The sequence below is a fragment of the Electrophorus electricus genome, chromosome 7 (genome assembly GCF_041902795.1).
Source record: "Electrophorus electricus isolate QZ-2024a chromosome 7, ASM4190279v1, whole genome shotgun sequence".
Classification (NCBI taxonomy): domain Eukaryota; kingdom Metazoa; phylum Chordata; class Actinopteri; order Gymnotiformes; family Gymnotidae; genus Electrophorus; species Electrophorus electricus.
The window spans coordinates 31,435,001-31,450,000 of NC_137503.1; the positions used below are offsets into that span (position 1 = coordinate 31,435,001).

At 51.5% G+C, this 15,000-nt stretch overlaps 1 protein-coding gene across 15 annotated transcripts in view; it reads right to left on the reverse strand.

Moving 5' to 3' along the window:
- The window catches only part of dab1a (DAB adaptor protein 1a), a 241,903-nt gene that overhangs the window by 28,981 nt on the left and 197,922 nt on the right, over positions 1–15,000 (reverse strand). For all 15 annotated transcript variants that reach the window (XM_081717693.1, XM_035524747.2, XM_081717692.1 and 12 more), the window contains 2 exons: positions 3,010–3,149; positions 942–1,040 (listed from right to left, as the gene is read on the reverse strand). In XM_081717693.1, coding sequence (XP_081573819.1) covers positions 942–1,040; positions 3,010–3,149 — 239 coding nt within the window. The remainder of the gene's footprint in view (positions 1–941; positions 1,041–3,009; positions 3,150–15,000) is intronic.

The following is a 15,000-nucleotide window of genomic DNA, read 5'->3' on the forward strand; positions in this document are numbered from 1 at the left end:
CATTTTACCACGACCTTTTGCCTACGACTCAGAATCAACGCAAGGAAAACGTGGAATTGGAGGAATCCACTCCATTCTAAATGCTCCTTCTGCATTTACGCACTTCTGGGAAAGGATAATAGCGTCTTTAGGCTGGCATTCCGACCTTAGACTGCTCTAGCACACCCTTCCTGGACTTTTGAGCAAAATGAAAAGTTCACAGCTGCCAGCCAGAGCGAACGCAGACACGTGCGGTCCAGGTCGAGTGTCACGCTTGGCTACTTTGACTCATCCCGTGACGTGGCCTTTTTAGAAAAAATAATTTTCATAACATTTCGAGCCGATTGCCACGATGAGCCTCTTTGGCACAAGAAGGACCCTCGAGTGACAGACTGGACAGGACGGGACGTGCCCGTTTCTCCATGGACCACGCGAAATGCTAAGCTGTCCTTTTCTCGGCAGGTTTCACCCTGAAATCCCATCACAGGTCTTGTTGTGCTTCCGCCCTGTCGCCCATCCTGACATCGCGCGCAAGAACCGGCGAACGTATGTTCAATTAGGCTGCTTGATTTCCCCTGGGCGTGCGCTTCTCTTTAAAACGCGCTATTAGCGTAGCTCTCCCTCAGAGCCACTCACACCCAAGGCTGGACCGACCTGCGTGGAGTTCGGGGAACGGCGTGGCGCGGCACGTCACATCCTGTGGGTATGCCGGGAGAGGCCGCGCTCGCCACCCTGACCGAACACAGCACGTCGTGCTGTCGGCTTCAAAGCAGCTCCCTGCTTTGTCGTCGAGGAGAGGAAGAGAGTGAACGTCTCACGTGACGTAGTGGAAATGAGGTTGTGAGGGCGGCATGGGGCCCAGCGGGGCGCGGCGCAGCCATCGTCCCCAAACGTGAGGGAGAAATGTTGGGAAGGTTCCCGCGCTTTACTCACACACGTCTCACCCCAAGGCCGCCACTCACCCCGGACTTCTCATCAAAGATCTTGATTCCTCCGAAGGAGACGGTGAGAAAGACCTTCTGCTTGTGTTCTCCTTTAGAGCGCGCTGAGGCTGCGATTCCCTGCAGACAGAAACACACACACACACACACACACACACACACACACACACACACAGCCACACACACACACACAGCACACACACACACACACACACACACACACACACACACACACACAGCCACACACACACACACAGCCACACACACACACACACACACACACAGCCACACACAGCCACACACAGCCACACACAGCCACACACACACACACACACACACGTGAAGCCATTAGGGAAGAAGGAACAGAGCAGGAAGTGTAGCCCTGTAACACTGTCCTCTGGAAAGAAAAGTACAGTTTGCTGGTTCTGTGTCGGGGAGTTTGTGATTGGACAATATTCAAGGTCTGTGTGTGTGTGTATGTGTGTGTGTGTGTGTGTGTGTGTGTGTGTGCACGCTTGTGCTTTTGCGATCACATCATGTCCTGTACATGTATGCATGTGTACATTGCACATACGTGGACGAAGACAACTTCCCATGGCCTTTAGTTTCAATATTTATCAATTACAAGTATCAAGTAGAAATTAAATGTGTGTGTGTGTGTGTGTGTGCGTGTGTGTGTGTGTGTGCGCGTGTGTGTGTGTGGTGCAACAGTATGGGCGGTGGACACATCTGCTGGCCCCGAGGGCCAAACTTCAGAAGCTCCCCCCAGGGAGTGCTGCTTCCTTCCCCATCGCCACAGTAACTGCCATCAACCTATCAAACAGGCTTCGTCCTTCACATCTCATTCACGTTCATGGTGAGCACGGCGGTTACTCACCAGTGTGCATTCACGAATGCGAGAGGCAGAGAATTCATCAAAAAGTGAACCAAAAGTAAACAAAACAAAACGTAAAAACATTCAATAAAAAGTATTGAGCATGCACGTGTTTGTGTGAACTCTTCATGAGTGTGTGTGTGTGCTAGCAAGCCAGTAGTTGATCTAAAAGTTTCTTTTTTAACTAGCTTGGGGCCCCCCTACAATGTGACTGTCTCCCTCCTGCTCCGACGTTCAGTACTGGAGCACTGAGATCAACCTTCTATTCATCCGTGCAGGCCTGAGCGCCTGCTGCAGAAGATACGCGATATCTTTGTTATTTACACGTCAGGAGATGCAGCAGCGCGTGTGCAGGAAGCACCACCGAAAAAGGCTGGGGTGGGGGTGGGGCATCTAGCAGCTGCGCTCCATGGTGAGGAATATCCGGCTCTGGAGAGGAGAGCGATTCTTCTGCCTGACACCACAGGAGAAACACGCGTGGACACTTGGGTCAGGGTGCGTGTCATCGGCAGGAAGGTGGAAAAACAGGAGAGTCCAGAGAAGCATGAAATGCAGGATGACGTGGTTAAAGGTTTAAATAGTGTTTGAAATGGTAACACACGCTGAGTTGAGTGTATGCTGGAGGAGTGTGTGTATGTGTGTGTGTGTGTGTGTGTGCATGCTTGGGTGAGTGCATGTTGAGAGAGAGAGAAAGAGAGAGAGAGAGAGAGAGATTAGGAATGATAACGCAGGGTCGTTAGTTTACTAAAGAGTGAAGGATTGTGGGAATATTGGTATAGATTAGCTGTCCACATGAGCGAGTGGGTAAAGAGCTCTGATCAATGGCTGTTGGCTTCTGTTCCAGTTAAACCAGCATGCAAAGCAGGAGGAGCAGGTCCAGTCCCAGAGACACGCCAGCACTGCAGGTATCCGAGGACGTGCCACTGTTGCCGGGGACTAATGTTGCATTTGTTGTAGAATTGACAAAATAATGTCACATTGTTCTCAAAAATGTAAAGTGTAATTTTAAAAAATTGGCTTTATTTCTGTTTCTGCTACACATGCGCAGGTGCTCATATGCGCACACACACACACACACACACACACTCTGGCAATGGTGACTGGTATTTACAAGGCTCATTAACCCAGATGATGGATGTAGGGTGTGCACAATCATTCACTATATGACTAGTTATGCACACGCACACACACACCCACACACACATCCACCCACACCTTTAGTTTCATCATTGAATCCTGGCAGAGTTTGTCCCCTCTTGCGGCAGTGACCTCATCAATGCCGATGAGCTTGGCCTTGTAGCGGACACCATCCCCTTTGAAGCGCTTTATCAGAACAGCCTCACTGCGGTCCTGGCCTGAGGAGGGAGAGAGAGAGAGAGCGAGGGAGAGAGAGAGGGGAACCATCGCATGAGTACAACTACAGCACATAATGTCTCAAAAAACACCACTGTGCAGGCTGAGAGTCAATCGCACTTGTCAGTCGCATCTCTGCGTTATAATGAGTGAAACATGGAGGCTTGAAACATGCCCAATTCCAGCAAAGGAAAAAACAAACATACTTTGTCTAACAAGGTCACAGTCCAGGAGCTGGGGTGGCACTGTGCGCCACTACAGTTACGTCTGCTACGGTGCCACAGCACAGACACACAGGTGATCTGGAGGCACCTGTCAGGACCAGGTGATTCGCATAGTGAGTGCAGCGGTGAGTGAACTCTTCAGTGGGGAGGTTGAAGTGTGTGTGTGTGTGTGTGTGTGTGTGTGTGTGTGGAGGGTGCTTGTAAGCTATTCTCGCCAAAACAAATTGTGACAAAGTCAGAGAGAGAGGGAGAGAGAGGGAGAGGGAGAGGGGGAGAGAGAGAGAGAGAGAGAGAGAGAGAGAGAGAGAGAGAGAGAGAGAGCAGCAGTGCAGTACTCTGGCTTGGTCTGAAGTGATAGGAAGCAAAGAAGCTCAGCTCACACATCAAAGCAGAGCCAAACCAGCCAATCACAGATCAGAAAACAACCTCATTCCATCCCACTCCGAGGTCACGTAGGCTTTAATTGGCAAACTGGACGAACCAATCGATGAGATCCTAGAGGACGGAGACCAATTAACTCACTCATGCCCAGCAGAGCGGAGACAAACAGAGCCAATTAGTCCTAAGCCTCTAGAACCCCCCCCCCCCACACACACACACACACAATAAATAAATATATATATATATATATATAGAGAGAGAGAGAGAGAGAGAGAGAGAGAGAGAGAGAGAGAGAGAGAGAGAGAGACACACACACACACACACACACACACACACATCTATTTCCCGGGGACTCAAAGCAAACACGGACACTTTTTCCTGGTTAATTGGCAGCCCTTGACGGGGGAGGTGGGAGCGGTCAGAGGCCAAAGGCTCTGTGGTCCTGCATGCAGGACGGTGAGGCGCTACTCCACACTCCATTTAAAGCCCAATTTCCCTCCAGACAGCTTGCACTCCATGCAGCTGAATATTAACACGTTAAACTCCATCAGCAGGATTTCGACAACTCCTGGCAATTCAGTCATAATGACTCTCACCCTTCTCTCTCTCTCTCTCACATTCTTTAACTGTGCCACAGCAGAGGCACGTGACATATTCACCACCTCAGCCCCCACAGGTGTCCACTTCACTCTCTCCCACTCTTGCTCTCTCTCACACACACACACACACACACACACACCCACACACTCTAAGCACTTGTATTGTTGCGGTATCAGTAGTGCTCTCCTGTTGACCTTGCTCTAACACACTCCTCAGTCTTATCTACCGTGGCTGCACACTGGCTGGTCTGGCCTTGGAAAATAAGCGATCAGGATGTCAGTAATGGAGCAAGGTGCAGCCGTGCTGAGAGACAGGCCCACGTGGCAACACTCCCTCCCCTCCACGAATAAAACACACCCAGCCATGGATCCAACTGGGCTGTGGGCTCACACAAACATCTGCTGAAAACAGTTCACATTTTCTATTATGACGTCATAACGAGGCCACACCCCAGGAAGTGGTGGGGCACCAATCACTGTTACCGTCTCAGACCGGGGGGTTCAGCAAGGTAAAACGGACGTCCTGGTACCGTTCGGAAAACCACCAGAAGTTTCCACGACAGCACCCAGTGAGGAGTCTGTGAGCGATATGCCATGACGCACGCTGCATGTTCTTCATGTGGTACTGATAAAATCTTACAACACAAAAACACAGGAACAAAAGGAGAGTGTTTAAATCAGTGTAATAAAAAAATGTGCTGGCAGCAGAGTGGAGTTGCACCACCCACACCCCCAACATCACCTACAACCCCAACATCACCTACACCAACCACACCCCCAACACTCCCTACACCTCCTACACCACCCACACCCCCAACATCACCTACACCACCCACACACCCAACACTCCCTACACCACCCACACCCCCAACATCACCCACAACCCCAACACCACCTACACCAACCACACCCCCAACACCACCCACACCCCAACATTCCCAACACCACCTACAATCCCAACACTCCCTACACCCCCTACAACACCCACACCTCAAACACTCCCTACACCACCCACACCCCCAACATCACCTACACCACCCACACCCCAACACTCCCTACACCGCCTATACCACCCACAGCCCCAACACCACTCAAACCCCCAACACCACCTACACCACCCACACCCCAACGCTCCCTACACCACCCACACCCCCCACATCACCTACACCCCCAACACTACCTACACGGTCCCTTTGCTCCTAACGTTGCTTTTACTGTTCATCACCTTCAGGCTCATTATTGAATGTCAACAACAACAATGATAACAACAATAACAACATCATCACACCGCCAACAGTGATAGTGCCAAGTATTTGAGAGCCATAATAGAAAGGAATTATTCCGACACACACACACACACACACTTTGTGCTATCCCATTCACTTAATCCCACACAGACACACACATACTTGTTCTCTCATTCACTTAAGTCCACACACACACATACACATTCACTTATTCACGCTTTCACTCACTCCTTTAAGTACTTTTAAAAGTACTAAAAAGCTGTAATCTCTTTTGCATTACAAAATGGACTTGGCAGAGACACTAATCTTCACAGAGAGAGAGAATGAGTGAGAGTGATGGCCAGAGAGACCAGAAGTAGTGAGTGTGATAGATGAGAGAGAGAGAGAAGAGAGAGAGAGACGATAACCTCCTCCCTCAGCAGAAACTGTCAACACAAAAAAAACAATTATTAGTGCATTTTAGAGTCTGTGAGTTAAATTTTAGCACTGGAACTAGAATCTAAAAAAGGAAAATATGTGTATGTGCAGGGGGGGGCGTTCCTATGTTCAGAGGGGGGAGTACTCAGGGTGGGGGGCGTTCCTATGTTCAGAGGGGGGAGTACTCAGGGTGGGGGGGTGTTCTTATGTTCAGAGGTGGGAGTACTCAGGGTGGGGGGTGTTCCTATGTTCAGAGGGGGGAGTACTCAGGGTGGGGGGTGTTCCTATGTTCAGAGGGAGAAGTACTCAGGGTGGGGGGCGTTCCTATGTTCAGAGGGGGGAGTACTCAGGGTGGGGGGCGTTCCTATGTTCAGAGGGGGGAGTACTCAGGGTGAGGGGCGTTCCTATGTTCAGAGGGGGAAGTACTCAGGGTGGGGGGGTGTTCCTATGTTCAGAGGTGGGAGTACTCAGGGTGGGGGGCGTTCCTATGTTCAGAGGGGGAAGTACTCAGGGTGGGGGGCGTTCCTATGTTCAGAGGGGGGAGTACTCAGGGTGGGGGGTGTTCCTATGTTCAGAGGGGGAAGTACTCAGGGTGGGGGGGTGTTCCTATGTTCAGAGGTGGGAGTACTCAGGGTGGGGGGGTGTTCCTATGTTCAGAGGTGGGAGTACTCAGGGTGGGGGGTGTTCCTATGTTCAGAGGGGGAAGTACTCAGGGTGGGGGGGTGTTCCTATGTTCAGAGGGAGAAGTACTCAGGGTGGGGGGCGTTCCTATGTTCAGAGGGGGGAGTACTCAGGGTGGGGGGCGTTCCTATGTTCAGAGGGGGGAGTACTCAGGGTGGGGGGGCGTTCCTATGTTCAGAGGTGGGAGTACTCAGGGTGGGGGGTGTTCCTATGTTCAGAGGGGGAAGTACTCAGGGTGGGGGGGTGTTCCTATGTTTAGAGGTGGGAGTACTCAGGGTGAGGGGCGTTCCTATGTTCAGAGGGGGGAGTACTCAGGGTGGGGGGCTTTCCTATGTTCAGAGGGGGGAGTGCTCAGGGTGGGGGGGTGTTCTTATGTTCAGAGGTGGGAGTACTCAGGGTGGGGGGCGTTCCTATGTTCAGAGGGGGAAGTACTCAGGGTGGGGGGGTGTTCCTTTGTTCAGAGGTGGGAGTACTCAGGGTGGGGGGGTGTTCCTTTGTTCAGAGGTGGGAGTACTCAGGGTGGGGGGGTGTTCCTTTGTTCAGAGGTGGGAGTACTCAGGGTGGGGGGCGTTCCTATGTTCAGAGGGGGAAGTACTCAGGGTGGGGGGCGTTCCTATGTTCAGAGGGGGAAGTACTCAGGGTGGGGGGTGTTCCTATGTTCAGAGGGGGAAGTACTCAGGGTGGGGGGTGTTCCTATGTTCAGAGGTGGGAGTACTCAAGGTGGGGGGGTGTTCCTATGTTCAGAGGTGGGAGTACTCAGGGTGGGGGGTGTTCCTATGTTCAGAGGGGGAAGTACTCAGGGTGGGGGGGCGTTCCTATGTTCAGAGGGAGAAGTACTCAGGGTGGGGGGTGTTCCTATGTTCAGAGGGGGGAGTACTCAGGGTGGGGGGTGTTCCTATATTCAGAGGGAGAAGTACTCAGGGTGGGGGGCGTTCCTATGTTCAGAGGGGGGAGTACTCAGGGTGAGGGGCGTTCCTATGTTCAGAGGGGGAAGTACTCAGGGTGGGGGGGTGTTCCTATGTTCAGAGGTGGGAGTACTCAGGGTGGGGGGTGTTCCTATGTTCAGAGGGGGAAGTACTCAGGGTGGGGGGGTGTTCCTATGTTCAGAGGTGGCAGTACTCAGGGTGGGGGGCGTTCCTATGTTCAGAGGGGGGAGTACTCAGGGTGAGGGGCGTTCCTATGTTCAGAGGGGGAAGTACTCAGGGTGGGGGGGCGTTCCTATGTTCAGAGGGGGGAGTACTCAGGGTGGGGGGCGTTCCTATGTTCAGAGGGGGGAGTACTCAGGGTGGGGGGCGTTCCTATGTTCAGAGGGGGGAGTACTCAGGGTGGGGGGCCTTCCTATGTTCAGAGAGGGGAGTACTCAGGGTGGGGGGGTGTTCCTATGTTTAGAGGTGGGAGTACTCAGGGTGGGGGGCGTTCCTATGTTCAGAGGGGGGAGTACTCAGGGTGGGGGGTGTTCCTATGTTCAGAGGGGGGAGTACTCAGGGTGGGGGGCGTTCCTATGTTCAGAGGGGGGAGTACTCAGGGTGGGGGGCGTTCCTATGTTCAGAGGGGGGAGTACTCAGGGTGGGGGGCGTTCCTATGTTCAGAGAGGGGAGTACTCAGGGTGGGGGGCGTTCCTATGTTCAGAGGGGGCAGTACTCAGACACGTGTCACTGAGCGATCTTTGCCCGGACTGTAATAAGCACCACAATTGCCATGAGTCCTAGACCAGACGGTGACTTTCAGTCACCATGGAGTGAGGGCATCAGGTAGCGCTTCCTTCCAGTTGAGGAGCCAGAGAAGAACCCTAGGTGAGCTGCAAACAAGGAGTTGTCTCTCTCTCTCTCAAACCACTGTCTGAACACACACGAAAGCCCAGGTCTTCCTTACTGGCATTTGGCAAAGCTTTGTAGACTGCACCTGAGACTTTGTCTGAAAGCCACCGGCACACAGGTACAATGAGACACCAGGAGAATAAGGGATATAACCTTAGAGAGCTTTCTCTCGCTCTCACACACACACACACACACACACACACAAAAGACTTTTCATTCTTACAACAACATTCCCTGTTTTATTATTGAATTAGGACTTCCTGTCTCAGCATCTGCGTCTGCGTCTCCCTGTCTGTCTCTGGCTGTTGTACTGTATGTTTCCGGGTTACTGGATGACCTTGCTTCTCCTCCATGTTCTCCATCTTCCTCAGCCTGGTTCCCTCGTCTCTTCCGGCTCAAAGATTCAAAGCACGGCTGTGCAACAGTGTCTTTACTCATGTAAAGCGGATTTAAAATTTCGAATTCATTAGACTTGAAGAGCGCAGTCAAATGCAAGGCAGGTCTGACACATCTTAGCCCCGCCCCCTTAAGCTGCAGTCAACCGGTCTGACACATCTCAGCCCCGCCCCCTCGAGCTTCAGTAAAAAGCCCTGACACATCTCAGCCTCACCCCCTTAAGCTGCAGTCAAAGGCCTGACACATCTCAGCCCCGCCCCCTCAAGCTGCAGTCTAAGGCTTGACACATTTCAGCCCCCGCCCCCTTGAGCTACAGTCAACCGGTCTGACACACCTCAGCCCTGCTCCCTAGAGCTGTAGTCAACCAGTCTGACACACCTCAGCCCCGCCCCCTCAACCTGCAGTCAAAGGCCTGACACATCTCAGCCCCGCCCCCTCAAGCTGCAGTCTAAGGCCTGACACATTTCAGCCCCCGCCCCCTTGAGCTACAGTCAACCGGTCTGACACACCTCAGCCCTGCTCCCTAGAGCTGCAGTCAACCAGTCTGACACACCTCAGCCCCGCCCCCTCAACCTGCAGTCAAAGGCCTGACACATCTCAGCCCTGCCCCTTTGAGCTGCAGTCAACCGATCTGAAACATCTCAGCCTCACCCCCTTAAGCTGCAGTCAAAGGCCTGACACATCTCAGCCCCGCCCCCTCAAGCTGCAGTCTAAGGCCTGACACATATCAGCCCTGCCCCCTTGAGCTACAGTCAACTGGTCTGACACACCTCAGCCCTGCCCCCTAGAGCTGCAGTCAACCAGTCTGACACACCTCAGCCTTAAGCTGCAGTCAAAGGCCTGACACATCTCAGCCCCGCCCCATCAAGCTGCAGTCTAAGGCCTGACACATTTCAGCCCCGCCCCCTTGAGCTGCAGTCAACCGGTCTGACACACCTCAGCCCCGCCCCCTAGAGCTGCAGTCAACCGGTCTGACACACCTCAGCCCCGCCCCCTTAAGATGCAGTCAAAGGCCTGACACATTTCAGCTCCGCCCCCTCGAGCTTCAGTCAACCAGTCTGACACATGCAGCCTATGACACACCATAGGTTGCAGTCTACTAGTCTGACACAGTTCAGCCACCGTGTACTGTTGTCCAACCGAACCACAGGGTTCACACACAGGATTACACAACACTGAAAAACCATGTCTAAAATTCCTGGTATCTGGAAGGTTGTTGTGCTGGGAGTTGCAATCATTCAACATGACATCAGACTACGTGGCAAGGACACCATCATCACAAAGCAGCCGATTAAAAAAAAAATTAGATCTCTGTCTGTCTCTCTCTCTGTGTCTCCAGCTCTCTCTGCATATCTGAAGCTAAACTGTCCATGTTGATGAATGTTCATGGAAGACTACAGGTTATTAGTCTAGAAGCATATTAATCAGCTGTGGTGTGAGTGCGTGTGTGTTATCAATCATTTCTTCACAACTTCATATGAGTACCTAAGATCTAATGCCACTGTTTAATATCATCGTAAATCATTACGTTTGCATAACTCTGTGTGTGTGTGTGTGTGTGTGTGTGTGTGTGTGTGTGTGTGTGTGTGTGTGTGTGTGAGAGAGAGAGAGAGAGAAGGTTTGTGTTATGTATAAGTATGTGTGTGTGCTTGTACTCCTGATTGCTACAGTGAAATTATACACAAATCCTTTAAGGACACACAGATGCAAGAGATAATGAGAGACAGGCAGAGCTAGACAGACAGAGAGAGCTAGACAGGCAGAGTTAGACAGGCAGAGCTAGACAGGCAGAGAGAGCTAGACAGACAGAGCTAGACAGGCAGAGAGAGCTAGACAGACAGGCAGAGCTAGACAGACAGGCAGAGCTAGACAGACAGGCAGAGCTAGACAGGCAGAGCTAGACAGGCAGAGAGAGCTAGACAGGCAGAGAGAGCTAGACAGGCAGAGCTACACAGGCAGAGTTAGACAGGCAGAGTTAGACAGGCAGAGCTAGACAGGCAGAGAGAGCTAGACAGACAGAGCTAGACAGACAGGCAGAGAGAGCTAGACAGACAGAGCTAGACAGGCAGAGAGAGCTAGACAGACAGGCAGAGCTAGACAGGCAGAGCTAGACAGACAGGCAGAGCTAGACAGGCAGAGCTAGACAGACAGGCAGAGCTAGACAGGCAGAGCTAGACAGGCAGGCAGAGCTAGACAGACAGAGCTAGACAGACAGGCAGAGCTAGACAGACAGAGCTAGACAGACAGGCAGAGCTAGACAGGGAGAGCTAGACAGACAGGCAGAGCTAGACAGACAGGCAGAGCTAGACAGACAGGCAGAGCTAGACAGAGAGAGCTAGACAGGCAGAGCTAGACAGGCAGAGTTAGACAGGCAGAGAGAAAGACAGTCACTGTCCTCGCTACAGTAGCCCCTCTGTCAGTTCACTCATTCAGCACATTTATCAGAAAGAAGCTTTAAAACAGGCGACAACCTTTATCTGACTCATCATGCAAGCAGCACTGTGTCTGCTCACCTCCCCAGGGCCTCCACCACAGCACTCGAGGGCCTGAGCAACACCATGTGTCTGGGATGGGGATGGTGTGAGTGTAGCGGAAGAGAGCCAGAGAGAGAGAGAGAGAGAGAGAGAGAGAGAGAGAGAGAGAGAGAGAGAGAGAGAGGAGAGAGAGAGAGAGAGAGAGAGAGGAGAAAGGGGAGAGAGAGGAGAGAGAGAGGGGAGAGAGAGAGAGAGAGAGGAGAGAGAGGAGAAAGGGGAGAGAGAGAGGAGAGAGGGGAGAGAGAGGAGAGAGGTGAGAGAGGGGAGAGGGGAGGAATAGGATAAGGCCAGCAAGTGGAGGAGTAATAAAAGTCTTAGGGAGACTCTGCAGTATTAAATGACCCAGACAGACCTGCACACACACACACACACACACACTCACGCACACGCACTCACACACACACACACACACACACACACACACACACACACACACACTTTTATACCATTTCCTGGTGTGGGATCACAGTCACATTCACACACACACGTCATCAAATGGCTTCAAGGTTTAAGGAAGAATTAATTCAGGGAGAGAGACAGGCAGAGAGATGGGGAGAGAGAGAGAGAGAGAGACAGGCAGAGAGACGGGGAGAGAGAGAGACAGGCAGAGAGACGGGGAGAGAGAGAGACAGGCAGAGAGACGGGGAGAGAGAGACAGGCAGAGAGATGGAAAGAAAGACAGGTAGAGAGATGGGGAGAGAGACAGGGAAGGAGAGACAGGCAGAGAGACGGGCAGAGAGAGGGAGAGAGACGGGCAGAGAGAGGGAGAGAGAGAGGCAGAGAGAGACAGACAGAGATGAGGAGAGGGAGAGAGAGAGACAGGCAGAGATGGGGAGAGAGAGACAGGCAGAGAGACAAGGAGAGAGAGAGACGGACAGAGAGACAAACAGAGAGAGGGAGAGAGACGGAGAGGGAGAGACTCATTCATCCTGCTGTAACTAACCCTTTCCTGTTGCTGCTGTAACCCTGCTACGCACTTCAGGGAGGAGAGAAAATAAAGCAAATACTCCTTGCAGGCAGACAAGGTCAGTCCTCCGTACTGTGGAAAACAGACACAGTAACCACGGCAGACTGGCTGTTCCTGTGTTCCTTTCGTTTTTTTGTGCGTCTGTATTACGTTTAATGCCGTTCTGGATTTAGTGTGCCTGCCGTCTCACACACGGATACGCGGTGTGATTTGTCGGACGTGGCCGTCGGGCACTCTGAGATGTGGATCTTCTCTATGCCCTTCTCAGGCAGGTGAGAAGACACCTCACCACAGAGCTGCACTTCCTTCTGCTTCTTCTCTTCCCTGTGTTGTGGATTTTTAAAACGTCCACGACGCATTTGTTTAAGGAAGAAATACACAGAGGCTCTGACGCAGCGGCGCGCGTTAGCCAAGGCTGCTGTGGAGACTCTTTATAAGAAGGAGCTCTGATAAGTGACAAGTGATGTGTCAATCACCACGGCAAACCACACCCCCCGCCCCGAGGCACTGCCCACGGCGACCCTGACCTGAGCTACTTACAAACGCCTACCCATCAACCACCCCCATCGCCCCCGCACACACACACACACACACACACACACACACACACACACACACACACACACACACACCTATCTCTGTGCTGTCACTACGGAATGCTGTCTCATTCAGCACCATGTCACTACAACCTTAACCAGAGCCAGTAGGACTCTTTAAAGTTCCCTAATCCTGCACCCAAACCACATCCAATAGATCTCAGGTCTCAGGGTCCCGGGATCTCAGGATCCAAAAAGGTTTCATTTCAAATATTCATAACCACAAAAAAATTAAACAAAGCAATACCCCTGTAAGCATGACTTGTGCTTGATAGACAGATGAGCCAGTCGCAGCTAATACATCCGATCAATGCGTCTCTCTTATCGGAATGAGAGGTGGGAGCAGAACGTAAATACTGGACCTTGGCTGTGAAAGTGGGCAGAGTTGAGGCTTCATCTCCGAAGCCTCCTGCAGCCTGGACAGCGGAGCGCCCACCTGGCGTCCGCAGGGCCAGTGAGTCAGAGATCAGCAGCCTACCGCAGGAGCCCCTCCACACTCACTCACGGTTCACTTTATGAAAACCTCCACCGTGGAAAAAATAAACAGCAGCTTCGTTGCGACACGGCGGCAGCTGATAAGGGGAGGGAAAGTCAGCCGCAATAAAAGCAAGTGCTCCGCGCGGGGAGTTCCGGCACGTTCCGACGCATCACTCGCTCGGAGGCTCGGAGCTCAGCGGCACACCGCTGGTGAGGGCAGGAACTGGAACGTAGCGGATGCGTCGGCAGTGACGGTGGAAAAGGTGCGTTTTAATAATAACCAATAAGGAATGAGGGAGAGGCAACACGCACACGCACACACACAGACAGACAGAATGAAAAAAAATGTACGATACACTTCCTCACAATAAGGCTCCTCGTTCAATCGTCTGCTGGGTCGGTGCAAGGAGACAATTTATCAAGTCTAGATCTGCCATATACGTTTTACGGGCACATCCACAGTGCGGAGCTGGAGGAGTGGGACTGCTCGCTATACACAGATATAATAGAATCTAATGAAACCATTCCATTAAATTATGTTATGCATTATCCAACACTGTATTAGCTTCTTTTGTACCCCTTTAAGGCCATAACTTATACGATTTATAGCATCGGAGATTGGAGAGAACCAGAAGGTCTAGAAGACTAAATAGTTCAGTATTAAACCAAGCAGTTGGTCTACGTCCACTAAGACTAAATAGTTCAGTATTAAACCCAGCGGTTGGTCTTCGTCCACTAAGACTAAATAGTTCAGTATTAAACCTAGCGGTTGGTCTACGTCCACTAAGACTAAATAGTTCAGTATTAAACCCAGCGGTTGGTCTACGTCCACTAAGACTAAATAGTTCAGTATTAAACCCAGCGGTTGGTCTACGTCCACTAAGACTAAATAGTTCAGTATTAAACCCAGCGGTTGGTCTACGTCCACTAAGACTAAATAGTTCAGTATTAAACCCAGCGGTTGGTCTACGTCCACTAAGACTAAATAGTTCAGTATTAAACCCAGCGGTTGGTCTACGTCCACTAAGACTAAATAGTTCAGTATTAAACCCAGCGGTTGGTCTTCGTCCACTAAGACTAAATAGTTCAGTATTAAACCCAACGGTTGGTTTATGTCCACTAAGACTAAACAGTTCAGTATTAAACCTAGCGGTTGGTCTACGTCCACTAAGACTAAATAGTTCAGTATTAAACCCAGCGGTTGGTCTACGTCCACTAAGACTAAATAGTTCAGTATTAAACCCAGCGGTTGGTCTACGTCCACTAAGACTAAATAGTTCAGTATTAAACCCAGCGGTTGGTCTATGTCCACTAAGACTAAATAGTTCAGTATTAAACCCAGCGGTTGGTCTACGTCCACTAAGACTAAATAGTTCAGTATTAAACCCAGCGGTTGGTCTACATCCACTAAGACTAAATAGTTCAGTATTAAACCCAGCGGTTGGTCTACAAACACCTTCCTCCCCTTGGCTGGCCCTGCCTAAGCCCAGTACAGTGAGGTAGCTGGGAGCTGTGGG